A 13382-nucleotide genomic window follows, 5' to 3' on the forward strand; every position below is an offset into this window, starting at 1 on the left:
TTCAACGAAAATTTATAAACGCACGCTTGAATTTTGTTGAAAAATGGGGGACTTCAAGGAGAATTCTGGAAATTTAGGACCTAATATTTTAGAATTCGGCATGAAGTCCCAAAAATGCATGCAACATCATAAAAAGAGAATTCGTTGTATTTGCAAATTAAAAGATGATATGTATGCTTCTTCAGATGGAACATATCTAATGATTTGGTCGCCTACAAAACTCTATCACCAAATGTTTCTATCATGTATTGGGCTCGGATACATACCAGAATTTAATCAAATTATTGCATACGTCGAAAATTCAACTCAATTACACTTCATCAAAGTAAAACCACCATACAAACTTGTTGTACACAATCTGCCATTCTCAAATAAGATCATCACCAATTTATTTTACTTTCCAAAATCATCTACGTTAATTACTTCAGGTCAAGGAGTGATGTTTACAAAAGTTGTTTCTCCATTCTCTGTTTCACACTCTACGCCTCAACCAGAAACATTTGAATTTACGAAAATCTGCGAAAAGTACGAATCAGAATTATTTTCAATAAAAAGACATCCAATTCCGATATTTTCTTTAGAATACATAATAGTATGGCTAGGTAATTCAATTTACATCCATAATTATGATGGAGAACTGATAAATAGTCTAATAAATATTACAACAACTCCAATTTCATACGTTTCATATTATCCAGACTCAGATCTAATAGCATTAGCTGAAGAAAACGGAAACACAACAATCACACAGTCAAAATACTCAGTTGTAACAGGTTCTTCCAAATATCACATTATAGATTCAACAATTATATATTGTTGCATGTTTGATAAGAATATGATCGTTTGTGTATCGTGTACAGGATTGATTGTGATATACTGCATTAGAAGTTTATCAGTTATTGCTCAATATCAAATTGATGACGTTCCTCGTCAAGTTTTTTCTTTTGGAAACATATTGTTTATACTAACAAATCTGAATGTTATACTATATGATATTAATATATTCATAAAATCCTACTTTTCTGGCTCATCTTGGACAGTTAACCTTCAAAGAAAGCCATCGTTAAGTGAATCAGCTTGCATTATAAATTTTACAATAGATGGAGCATTTTCTATATTTGATCCAGTTGAAAAATCATCAGTTTTTGGAATTGAATCAAAAGATTATGCAAAACCTATCGAGAAATACATATATTTTCGCGATGTTTTAATAGATGGAAAGGATTATATTAAATCAGACAAAGTAGAAAAGTTCCTTTTCCTAATAAATGAAAATCTGATCACAGTCTCAAGTTCTTCTGAGAAAATCTCAAATGAAAAGGTTTTAGAAATGTTCAACTCTACAATCAAAAGAGATTTGTCTGAATACAAGTTTGATTTTTTACAAATTCCTCCAAATAAAAATGCTGCATTAGTTCAAATTTCAGAGAATGAAGCAATGATCATCCAGAAGACATCACATTGCCATATATTCGATATCAATACAAATGAAATCACAGAAAATTTATATCTTGGAATTAATGAATTAGTTACTGCAACAGCATGCTATAATCTTAATATTATTATCATTGCAACACGTAGAGAGTTGTATTTATTTGATATTAAGACAAGAAGAGTTCTCCAACATAAAGTTGCTCCAAATATTATAAATCTTTTGATGATTGATCAAGATACAATGGTATGTGCATTATCAGATGCAACATTAGAGATAAGGACAGTACCACAATTAGATGTAATTAATAAAATCAATCCTCACACCGCAATTAGTGATTTATCAGAAAAAATCGAGATATTAAAGATAGATTATTGTCCAACTAGAAATGCAATACTATGTTTCTTATCAAATGGAGAAATATACGTATATTCAGAGTCTTTCGATTTAATTTCAATGTTTTCATTTCCATTTCAAGTTACAGCAGCTGCGTTTTTTGATGGAGAAGGAACAATTATTATAAGTGCATTTGAATCCCTCTTCTTAATCGACTCATCTCATGTTTTTAATTCAGAATTACCAAAAATTAAAACAGATTTAGATCATTTTGACCTCAGAAAGAACAAAATCATAGAAAAAGAACTCAAGGAAGAACATAAAAAGAGAAAGGAGAAGATAAATGATTCACAATATACAAGTAAAACGTTTCAACTTGTAAAATCAAAGAAAGTTGATGATTTTAAAGAGGAAAACAAGAGACAAGTTCATAACACAAAGAGTCAATACTTTGTCAACATTGTTTATAATCCATTTGATGAATTAGTTGTAGATCAGGATGATTTTCCAAAAAGTTTCTTTGTTGAATCAAGGAAATGGGATGGAACATGGAAACCTAAGCCGAAACAAACATACATCACTGCATCACCAAGTTTCAACAGCATTACATATCATGGTGTAAGTGTTTTATCAAATGAATCAGAACAAACACAAGGAAGCAGGAAATCAAGAAAATTTGGTGTTCCACAAGCAGGAAGCAACTTAGTTTTTCCGAAAGCATTTCTTCTTAATGATGGACCAGTTATTAAATCATTCAATTCACAAACTGGTCTTAAATTACTCAAGAGTGAACCATTAAATCCAGAAGACGTCAATGAAAGAAGGAAAGCGGCTTTTCAAATGTTTGATAGTAATAATAAACAAGGAGAATTAGATTCATCTAGATCGAAGAAGAGTAATAAGAAGTCTAAGAAGAAAGGAAGGAAACAGTCAAAATCTGTTGATGTAAATAATAAAACAGAAACAAATCAAAAACAAGTTGATGAACCTCAGTCAGATACCGGAGATTCAATTCGAAGAAGAATTTCAAGGAAGAATAATGATAATTCAGGAAGAAAGAGTCTTAAAAAGTCACCAAGAAATAAATTCCTTAAAAATGCCAAGAAAAGAAAAGAAGAAGAAACATCTCTCAGTCCTCAAAGTATTGATCAACTTAATAATAATAAAGAAGAAGGGAATACAACAATTTCCAAAGTTGAAACAAATGCAGATGATGGTTTCTTAACAACACAAGGATCTTCATTAATTAACTATGAACATCCAGTTCGTCCACCAGAACTAACAGATGTTGATATACAGTGTAATGAAGATGAGATTAAAAGTGCTCGAAGATCAAGAAAATCAAGACGATCTTCATCAGTATCAAATTCATCAAAGAGTAGTTCAACATCAAACAAGTCAAGGAGAAACTCAGTATCAAATACATCAAGAGCTAGTTCTACATCAATAAAGAATTCTCTTCTTCCTAAAGGAAGATTGGATCAAAGCTCAAGGAAATCCGAGAATTCTCCTGATGTTAATCTTTATCTTCCATCTGATAAACACAAAGCGTTCAGTACATATTCAAAGGTGAAAGTTAAGAAGACATCATCACGAGCATCATCAGTAGAACCTCCCCCAAGACCAAATTATCCACTTCTTAGAATAATGAATTTTGGACCTCATGAAGAAATGAAACCAATACCAGTTAAATTACTTGACGAACGAACACAACGAATGCTCAAGATATTAGAAGTTCGCTCACCAATGAGAAAAGTTAAGATTGCTGATCACACTGAGCAAGTTATGAAGCGTATAAGAGATGAAATTGCTAATTTTAATTTTTAATTATGTAAAAATATATTTTGTTTGTTGTTTTCTTTAATTTAATCACATACACATTTTTATTTCATCAAATTTATTGCTTTCGTTCAAGATTCACATTATTCCAACTTTTTGTCTGGAAGGAGCAATATTATCCAAAAATTTTGCTTCTAATACCAAACAGAACACGAATCAAAGCAATAATAATCATCGGTTTGAAGATTATAATCTTGGACGATAATAATTTTTTTTGATTCAACGTTTCGGATTCATTCTCAATTAATTGAATTGAATTCAAAATTAAGAATTTTTTTTGAAGGAAATATTTGCTATCTTTCAACAATCAATGTTTTAATCTTGCCTAAAAATCAATCAGATCCGCAATTACTCCAGATCATTAGCAAAATCAAAAAACGAGAGCCGGACAAATGCTTTTTTATCGAATCCCAATTACCAAGTTGATTTGCTCAAAAATTAGATTGCATTGCTATCAATTTACTTATATTATTAAATAATTTTGTATTACATTTAAGGGTGCACCCGTATGTACGTTTATTTGAGAGGAGGAGGATTACCCTCTCAATTTTGAGGGATTCGTTAGTTTATTTTCTCGATGAATATGCAATAAAATTTGATTTTTACCTTATCAATATACTTCATATAATATACACATGTTCATGTAAAAACTTTTTTCCAAAATCCTCAGGAATTAAGGGATTTTTGAATTTTAAGAATTTTTTTCGAATTTTTTCGAAAAAAAAATATTTTCAGAACAGCCTTAACGGCTAAGATTTAGGAACAATGTTAAGTATCAAAAAGAAAGGAGGTCTGATATAGACAACATATATCGTTGAAGGTTGAAAAATCTCTAATATTTGAGCCCAAAATTTCAAATTTTAATTTTTTGAAAAAAGAGGCCACCCGTATGTACGTTTATTTGAGAGGAGGAGGATTATATTTTTGAAAGGGTGAAACATTATGAATATGTTAATTATATAATAATATGTATTATTATAAAAAAGAAAAAATAAAGCACGTGAAAATTTTTCTTTCTTGATTTTTTACAAAATCTACTTAGAATTATGCAAAATATGACTAAATAATTATAAATTTCAAGTTAAATTTTAATTTTGATAAATAATTTAAATTTCAAAATATCAAGTTCAGTTCGACTATGTATGTAGTAATTCCTCAATAAAGTGCCAAAACCCTATTAAAATATATGAACATTTTCAACAGTTTAATGTTTTTATTTAAAAATTTGATGGAATATGAGCTTCAAACAATTATTATGTAAATAAAAATAATTAAATATATGTATTTATTCGTATTACAACCGTAGTAAGTCGATTCTTCCTTTCTTCTACTGAGGTTTGAATTTGATTTCGAATTGTAAAGAGATTCAAAGGGAAAATACTAGCGGATAAAAACTACCTCCATGAAAGGGTCATAATGGACTCAAGTTGTATTTTTTGATATTTTTTGCTTTTCGAGCCTAAATAGGTAGCCAAGATAATGCCTAAAAATAAGGTTCTAAATTCTGAAGTTTACATGATCCTCTCGTGTGCACCCTTAAAATCATTCCGAATTTCTTGAATTTGAATTTTGCAATACATATATTGTTGAAATGTTTACTCAAAAATGTTAGAAATAGTATACTTTGCTAAATTTGGAAAAAACATTTATTTCGGATCCGCTCGCAAATAATTGAATTTTTTTATGAATAAATACTTGACGGATTTTCAATGAGCCGCCTCAAAAATTGAATTACATTCAATTTAAAAGAGGCTAAAAATTGAAAATTCTTCAAGTATTTCATCATATGTCGGAAATTGAATGAAATTCAATTTCCGACATATGATGGGAATTTAATTAATTTTTTGAAGGGAAATATCGAAATTCATCGAAAATCAGGCCAACACATGTTCATAGGTATTCTTATGACCAAGAAAAGAAGTACTGACAAATAGTTTTTTTATCGAATTCAAAAATTATAAGATGATTTGCTTAAATTTTAACCCATTTTGTTACCAATTTACTTATTTGAATAAATATTATTTATTTTTTAACTGTGTTTTTTCCCATTTCTTTTCTAATTATTAAAATTGCCACTTACATTCAACCTTTCAACCACATCCAAAGGAGAAAATAATGTATATATTGATAACGACAACGAATACACATTTGAATATCCATGCAAATCCACATATGATTGCACCCCATATGAAGTCAATTTTCCACCAGGCAGATATTTACTTGAAGTCTGGGGAGCGAAACAATAAGAATTACCGAAAAAGTGACAAAACATCAAAAACAGGGAGGGGGTCTCAATTTTTATTACTTATATTATTTTACAATATTTATATAAATACTCTTTATAATATATTTTACTATAAAATTATACCTCAAATTCAAATATTTAAAATATTATTTACATAATTATCTCAAAATTATATTTTTATATATTATTTTTCATATGTATAAATCATATAATCTATATCTATGCAAATCTCATCTAAAATTTTTTGAAACAAACCGCTACCATTTTATAATGGTCCATCTTAAATTCATCATAAATTCTGGTACATGTTAGTACCAGAGTCTTCAAATCTCAAACACTCTGGTACCAACATGTACCAGACGCGAGTTTCCAATGCCCTCGTACGATTTTCTATTAAGATCTTCTTGAATGAGAAGGTCTTCATAGAAACTCGTACGAGGGCTTCTCTTTTAAATACTCTGGTACCTGCTGGTATCGGAGTCGACTTTACAGCCCTTTCCCCAATTTTGAAGCTGGGGAAAGTTTTCAAGCAATGAAAGGGAAGCTCTCGCTATGAGGTGAAAATCTAGAATTTTTTACCTCATAGCGAGTAATCCTTTGTTAATTGCTTGAAAACTTTCTTCAAATTATCAAATTTCGAGGAAAGTTTCCTTGCTTCAAAGTAGAGATGGAGCCCTTTGAGCCACTGCATATAGGTCAGTGACTCAAAATACTCCATCTCTACTAGAAATCGCCAAAATTTGGGTCGCAATCTTTGAAATGCGACGCAAGTTTTGGCAATTTCGCGAGGGTTTGCTCCATTTGGTGCATAGATTCACACTCTATGCACCAGATGGAACAATTCTTTCGCTGACAGCTGGGAAACTTTGTCTGAATAGTTTAACATTCAGACAAAGTTTCCCGCTGTCAGAGAGGGAATGGAAGGGTAAGAGGTATATATTCATAATGTATACCTCTTACTCTTCCATTCCCTCAAGAAAGTTTCAAAAACTTGGGTGCAATCAGTTCTGATTGCACCAAGTTTTTGAACTTTATATAAGGAATTGTTGGCTATGATGTACTGATCATGAATCAGTACATCATAGCCAACAATTCCTTCGCAACAGTGGGAAACTTTGTCTGAATAGTTTAACATTCAGACAAAATTTCCCGCTGTCAGGGAGGGAATTAGAGGGTGGGAGATAATAGATAGACTATAAATCTCTCACCCTTTAATTCCCTCAAGAAGTTCAAAAAACTTGGGTGCAATCAGTTTCTGATTGCACCAAGTTTTTGAATTTGTATAAGGAATTGTTGGCTATGATGTGGATAGCCGCTGCCAGACCAAATGAATTAACCGTTGTGAATAACGTTTCTGAATCTTTATTTAAAAAGATAAAATATCACGATTTTGGCTGCGTTAAAAATCAAAGAATTGATGTTTTTGTCAAAAATCTTTTAGAAGAAGTTGCACCCAATTACTTTTATCGTATTAAAAACAATTTACTTCAAATAGGTTTTATTCCTTCAATTAGAATTCGCGAGCCTCGATTGACAGATTATAAAACAAAATTGAAAAGAGAAGTTCAATCACGTTTATACCAAGTATTAAATTTTGTTCAGAATCAAGAAGCCAATTTGAATCCATTAAGATTTTTATTGGAAAATGCTGAAGAAAAACTTTCTCAAATAAATGAGAAGATACAAAATTCAATTACATATTTAAGATCGTTTGAAATTCCAAATGAATTGTTAGATACGTATATGTTAGAAATTAATGAATTTTGTTATAATTCTCCAGATTATATTTTAGAACATTTCGAAGAATTTTTAGATGATTTCAAAGAAAAGAATAATTTAATAGACTAAAAAATTTATTATTTTTATTTATTGTGAATTTTAAATTGTCACTTTTTAAGTGTTACTCCCTATTGAAGGTGTCACTTTTTGGGTGTCACTTTTTCGGAAATTCTTATATACTCTCTGGGGAGCACAAGGAGGAGGTCATAATGTTAATGGTGGCCCAGGAGGATATTCAAAAGGCATCCTTTCACTAAAAAACGAAACAAAAGGATTTTTATATATTGGTGGAAAAGGAACTGCAGAGGAAAAAAATGACAGACAAATTGGAGGATTTAATGGAGGTGGATTTGGATATTATTCTAGTTCTTCATATGGAGGCGGTGGAGGTGGTGCAAGTGATATTCGCCTTGAAAAAGATTCACCATTCAATCGAATAATTGTTGCAGGTGGTGGAGGGGGGGGGTCAGGATACTTTGACATAGATAAAATATGTATAGGTAGAAATTTTTTGGGAGGTTCAGGAGGTGGATACCAAGGGGGAGATGGATTGTACCTTCATAGTTATGCTGAATATGCAGCCTATGGTGGAACTCAGATAAATCCAGGTGGATTAAAATATGGTTCTCGCACAACTGCAAAATTTGGAGAAGGGGGATCATGTACTGGAACATCAACTGATACTGCTGGCCCAGGGGGTGGAGGAGGTTGGTATGGAGGAGCTGCATCTGGAAAATTAGGATTAAGTGCTGCAGGAGGTTCAGGATATGTTTTAACTTCGACTTCTTTTAAACCAGATGGATATCAGTACAAGAGAGAATATTTTTTGATGAAAGCATCAACTAAGAATGGAGTCAGATTTGGAAATGGTGTTATCAAAATCACATTGTTAGATAATATTGATAACGAAAATATTAAAATTCGTGGCTGCGGCATATCAGGTTTTAGTTTTTCACAACTTATTTCATTTATAACATTACCTTCCGTTGTATAACATTTCTTCTTTTCTTTTTGTTAATTTTTCTATAACATTTGAAATTTTGATCTTTTTAAAAAATTTGATTATTAGACTTAGGTATATGTTGAGAAAAATTTTATTGAATAAACGATAAGAAATCATGAATTAATTTCTTGAAAACTTCAAAGTTTTTTAAGATATATTATAGATTTATAAATACAGGGCATGACACATAAAATCCTTGCTCTATAGTTTTTAAACAGAAATTCATTTTCAAAATCATAAAAAATATGAAGCAGTCTTGATACCCAATTAAAAATTCTATACATATTAGAATGATGTTTATGAGAATCTTATATTGAATCAAGTTTATTTTTTTTAATGAAATCGAATGAAAGTTAGTCAAATTTGAATATCAACAGTTTTATTTCGAACCAATTGATAATGATACATGCCAAATTGGCATATCTAATAATAAACGTGCCAATGCACCTATTAATGGAATTTCAATTTCCGGAAAAGTCATTATTCCAAGTTACGCAAGTTAGTATACATATCAAGGGTACGGCGGCACTGCGCGCCTCCTTACCCATGATATGTGAATTTGACACTTTACGAAACCATTAACGTATATTTTACAATACAAACGACAACACTAACTTAACCTTAAATATTTACAAAGCCACCAACCACTTCACCTCACTAATGTAAAAAAATAAACGTTCTCACTTACAAAAGTATTGCAACTCCTCCCATTGCTGTGCTTCATATAACAGCTCATAATCTTCTGACTCACTTTCTTCTTCATATAGGTCAAAATCACTGTCATAGTTTATACCTGTAAGTTTTGACAAAGCTAATGAAACACGCTTACCGTTTGTATCATATGCTTGTATAAACTTTCCATTATGCTTGTAGTCATAAACGCTCAAACTAACTTTACCCTTTCTCCCTCGTATCTGATAGAATGTATTTTCACGAGGAACGAAGAACAAATTCTTGAACTCATGACCGTTGTAGTTTGTTATCTCAATAGTTTTCGTCATTTATATAAAAATAAAATAAAAAATAAAATAAAAAATAAACTTAAAAATTAATGATATCACCACCCTCACACGTATGAAAACATAGCACAAAAATAAATTTAGGTGAAGTGGTGAGATCTCACCCGTTTTCTCACCTGTTTTTTCACCCTGTTGAATTCATTGCTTTATAACTCTCTTCCTTGGTTTCTTTTTAGTTGCTTTCTTCACGTCTGTCTCCAACTTGACTGTCTTTCTTCTTCGTCCATAATGATACCAATTACTTCCACCAGTCAATGGGTCAAATGGTCGTTCATAAGGGTTTCCATACATTCCATAAGGTCCGTATGGATAAACCGCTGGTGGAGAAGAAAAATTTTCTTTAGTTCCATCGACTCTATTTAAATGCATTGTTTCACCTTTCATCTGGTCATTAAAGTCTTTTGCGTGTTTTGCAAACTCATCGTCCTTTCCTAAAGCATTTTCTGACTCAGTCGCAACCAAATTGGATGCTTTATTTATGAGCCCTATTTTATTTAATCTTAACTTCTTTGCAACCCAGCCTCCAATCTTCCCTTTATTTGCATCTAATGTCTTCGAAACCCTTCCTCCACTCATTTTATTTACTGCGTCATAAGCTCCAAGTGCTTTTGCTCCAAATGCTAATGCTTTTGTTCCCATTGCGCCTAAAGCTGCCCAAGCTACCATTTACACCATATTAAAATCATCTCTCTTCAATATTATCTCATAAAAGTTCTCGTTACTGGAGAAAGTCAATGAAACATAAGCGTTCTCACGGGCTTCGCCCTCACCGCGTTGCGGTCTATCTAACTTATTTCTTATATCATCTATACGCTTCAAAATGTCTGAACAATTGCTAACATCTTCTACAACAGTTATTTCATCATGAATGACCTTCAAGAACAAGCTCATTTAATATGCTATTAAAATCATCTCAATAATGAGTCCATCCTTTCCATCTTTAGGTAGCACAACATCTTTCATTGAAGAAGGTTCGACAAGTCTTATGTTAAACTTACTGACAAAGTTTGTTATACTATAATGCTTCGGCGGCGAATACATGTAGTTTGAAAGACATAATATAGATTCTTCAGCAAATTCACTTATACTGGATTTTATAACAATGTTCTCACGAGACCAAATACCACCAATTGACAATCTTGTAAGCAATCCTGCTGAACCTTCTACTGTAAACGTCGATGGTAACATTCCACGAAGGTCATCTATTGACATCGTTGAGTCACTGTATTTAAATATTTTCTTAAAGCAATCGTCATTATCTAACCATGCAATAGCTTTGAAGTTTTCATTCGAATATACATCTGCTTCATTAAATGTAAAACCTGACTTCTTTGCAGAGATGACTTTAAAATCTATTGAGTTTGTTTCAAAATTATATGCTATGGTAACTTCTGAAGGTAATGGATGTCCTTCCGCAGTCAGTTGTTCTCTCACTACCGTTTGAAGCTTTGTATTAAAAACTTTCATGTCATCTCCTGTATCTAGTTCACATACACAGCAACAGGAAAACTATCTTGCTTCTTTGTTTCATCATTATACCTCAAAACATTAAAGTTCTTCAATAATATTGTTCTTCCTGCTGGAATACTTCGAACTGTCTGATTTCAATAGCTTTCTCACCTCCTACATACTCTACCCAGTGTCTTGGATATTCATAAGTATACTGACTTTCTTGAATTTTGGTTGGTTTCATCATAACGTGTTCATAGTATATCTTTATACTCTTGTCAGTTAGACTCGGTGCTATGTTCTGAATATTTCTGACTTGCATTTTTAATGGAGATAAAATGAAGCATTTAATACATGACGTAGATGAAGACATGAATGAAACTACAGACAAACTTAACTCTTCTCTTATTCTTCCTTTCAGTAAGGACTATGAGTTCTGTTCAAATGGTGTTATTTCTATTGTGGAAAGATGGGTTCAGGTAAGACATTTAACCTCATTCGTCATATACTCATAACAGAACGTTTAGGAAATGACTCTATTATGACCAAATCATTATATCAGCAACTTCAGACTCTATGGACTCAACAGCGAAAACATTTATGTCAAAAGTTCAAGCCTCTGTCGTTAAAGTTCCAGACAGTGAACTCATTGAATTTCTTCAACGTTACATTCGACGTAAGAGGAAATATTATGCCATCGTTGAATTTATACAGTCAGGAATGCAAAAGACTTCTGAGGAGATGGAAAGAATTATTGACAAACACCACTTACGTCAATACTCAGGAGTTTACGATATGAAACGACTTACAAACTACATTCTGTCAAAACTTTCAAAATACCCCTTCAAAAAATCCTTCAAACACTCTGCTCGTTTGCGACGACTTCGCCGGAAAAGGTTTAGTGTCAAAGCCTGACTCACCATTAGCTAACATCATAACTAAAGTCAGACATTACCATTTAACTGTAGCAATACTTATGCAAACATGGAGGTTTTTAGCTTTAAACATAAAACGTCTCATAACTGACTTCGTTATCTTTCAAGGTTTCTCACGCTATGATATTGAACTCATTTGGAAACAGTCAGGTATAACATTACCTTTTGAAGAAATTTGGGAAGCATATAAGTCTCTCATCTCTCCTCGTTCATACCTTGAGATTCATATCATGACTAATACCATTAAAGTCAAAAATATTCCATGGGAACGACCAACATTGTTTTAAAGTTTAACCTTCAATTGACTGATGGTAAACAAATTCCATGCATCTCTGTCGCCATTTCTGTTAATATTTTTGCTGTCATTCATATCATCCACTTCCCCATCCGTTAGCTTTTGAGGATATGCGTTAGAATAGCTGTTCTTAAATGAAGGCTTTTCACCTTTGAGAGCATAAACTCTATAACTTTCTGCATACTTTATGTTTGAACCTCCTGAGCCATCATTGACATAAATTTTTATAGGCTTCCACCCTTTGTTCATGTTCCTGCTTCTTCCCTTAGCTCTTTTGTTCAGTAGTTCTACATCTTTATACACAGCACCTGTCTCAGTGAATTCAACAATATTTTCATTCGTTAGCTTTACATTCAAACCCTTGTCGAGTATATTGTTCATTTCATACATATAAAAGGTTTTTATTCTATATGAAATGAGAAGCAAATCCATCTTAGCTGGTGCCGTTAATGTTCCAATTGAACCAACATCAAATGTTGACTCACGAACGACAAACAATATTGTCATAAAGAACTATAGTTCAGAGTGTTTGAAAGAAAAAGAACCAGAACTTAAGTCGGTTCGAATTGGAGCATCGCCGTGAATTTAAACACAGCTTCAAACGCTAACGCTACATCAGATGTTAAGTTAGAGTATCCACCACTGGACCAAATTCTTTCAAGAGAAGCCAACGACAACCTTACACAAATGTTCAAACAAATCCTTCAGATAACGTAGACCATTACCTTCTTCAGTTATACCAAACAATTTTACTCAAAGACGATAAGAAGCTTTTGACAAATCTTATAAGTAAGAACCAAATAATTCTAACAAAGGAGGACCTTGAAAATGTTATCTCACGAATAACAAGGAAACAATGTGTCATTGACTATCTCGACCCTGAAATCGAATGCTGTGGTCAAACTCCACTATTCATGAAAATAGGTAACATCCGCATCATTGAAACACCAGGAACTACAGGAGTTGAGTTTAAGTATAAATATTCGAACGAGTATACAAAACTTTCAACAGAATATAAGCTTTGTTTGAAATATGTTTTAGTAAATTAAA

General features: G+C 32.0%; 3 protein-coding genes and 3 pseudogenes across 6 annotated transcripts, besides 3 other annotated features; 4 read left to right on the forward strand and 2 right to left on the reverse strand.

The window, feature by feature from the left end:
- Positions 1–28: 28 nt before the first annotated feature.
- Positions 29–3632, forward strand: TVAGG3_0647480 (tricorn protease domain 2 family; the record flags this gene model as incomplete). Its single annotated transcript, XM_001324960.1, has 1 exon — positions 44–3595. One exon carries the CDS (start codon positions 44–46, stop codon positions 3593–3595), a length of 3552 nt encoding a protein of 1183 aa, XP_001324995.1.
- Positions 3633–4103: 471 nt separating this feature from the next.
- Positions 4104–5143: a mobile genetic element.
- Positions 5144–5843: 700 nt separating this feature from the next.
- Positions 5844–7813: a mobile genetic element.
- A 647-nt stretch (positions 7814–8460) lies between these two features.
- On the forward strand, positions 8461–8625 carry TVAGG3_0647510 (uncharacterized protein; the record flags this gene model as incomplete). Its single annotated transcript, XM_001324959.1, has 1 exon — positions 8461–8625. The coding sequence occupies one exon, from the start codon at positions 8461–8463 to the stop codon at positions 8623–8625; it is 165 nt and encodes a 54-aa protein (XP_001324994.1).
- A 506-nt stretch (positions 8626–9131) lies between these two features.
- Positions 9132–13382: part of a mobile genetic element that runs on past the window's edge.
- Positions 9928–10319, reverse strand: TVAGG3_0647530 (protein of unknown function, DUF4107 family; the record flags this gene model as incomplete). The annotated part of the gene is made up of 1 exon (XM_001324957.2): positions 9928–10319. A coding segment is annotated over one exon (392 nt), but the record flags the coding sequence as incomplete, so codon positions are not given.
- Positions 10545–11349, reverse strand: TVAGG3_0647540 (annotated as a pseudogene). The gene has a single exon. A coding segment is annotated over exon 1 (805 nt).
- TVAGG3_0647550 lies at positions 11474–12324 on the forward strand (annotated as a pseudogene). Its single transcript has one exon. A coding segment is annotated over exon 1 (851 nt).
- On the forward strand, positions 12748–13381 carry TVAGG3_0647560 (annotated as a pseudogene). Its single transcript has one exon. A coding segment is annotated over exon 1 (634 nt).

Source organism: Trichomonas vaginalis, chromosome III (genome assembly GCF_026262505.1).
Source record: "Trichomonas vaginalis G3 chromosome III, whole genome shotgun sequence".
NCBI lineage: Eukaryota > Parabasalia > Trichomonadida > Trichomonadidae > Trichomonas > Trichomonas vaginalis.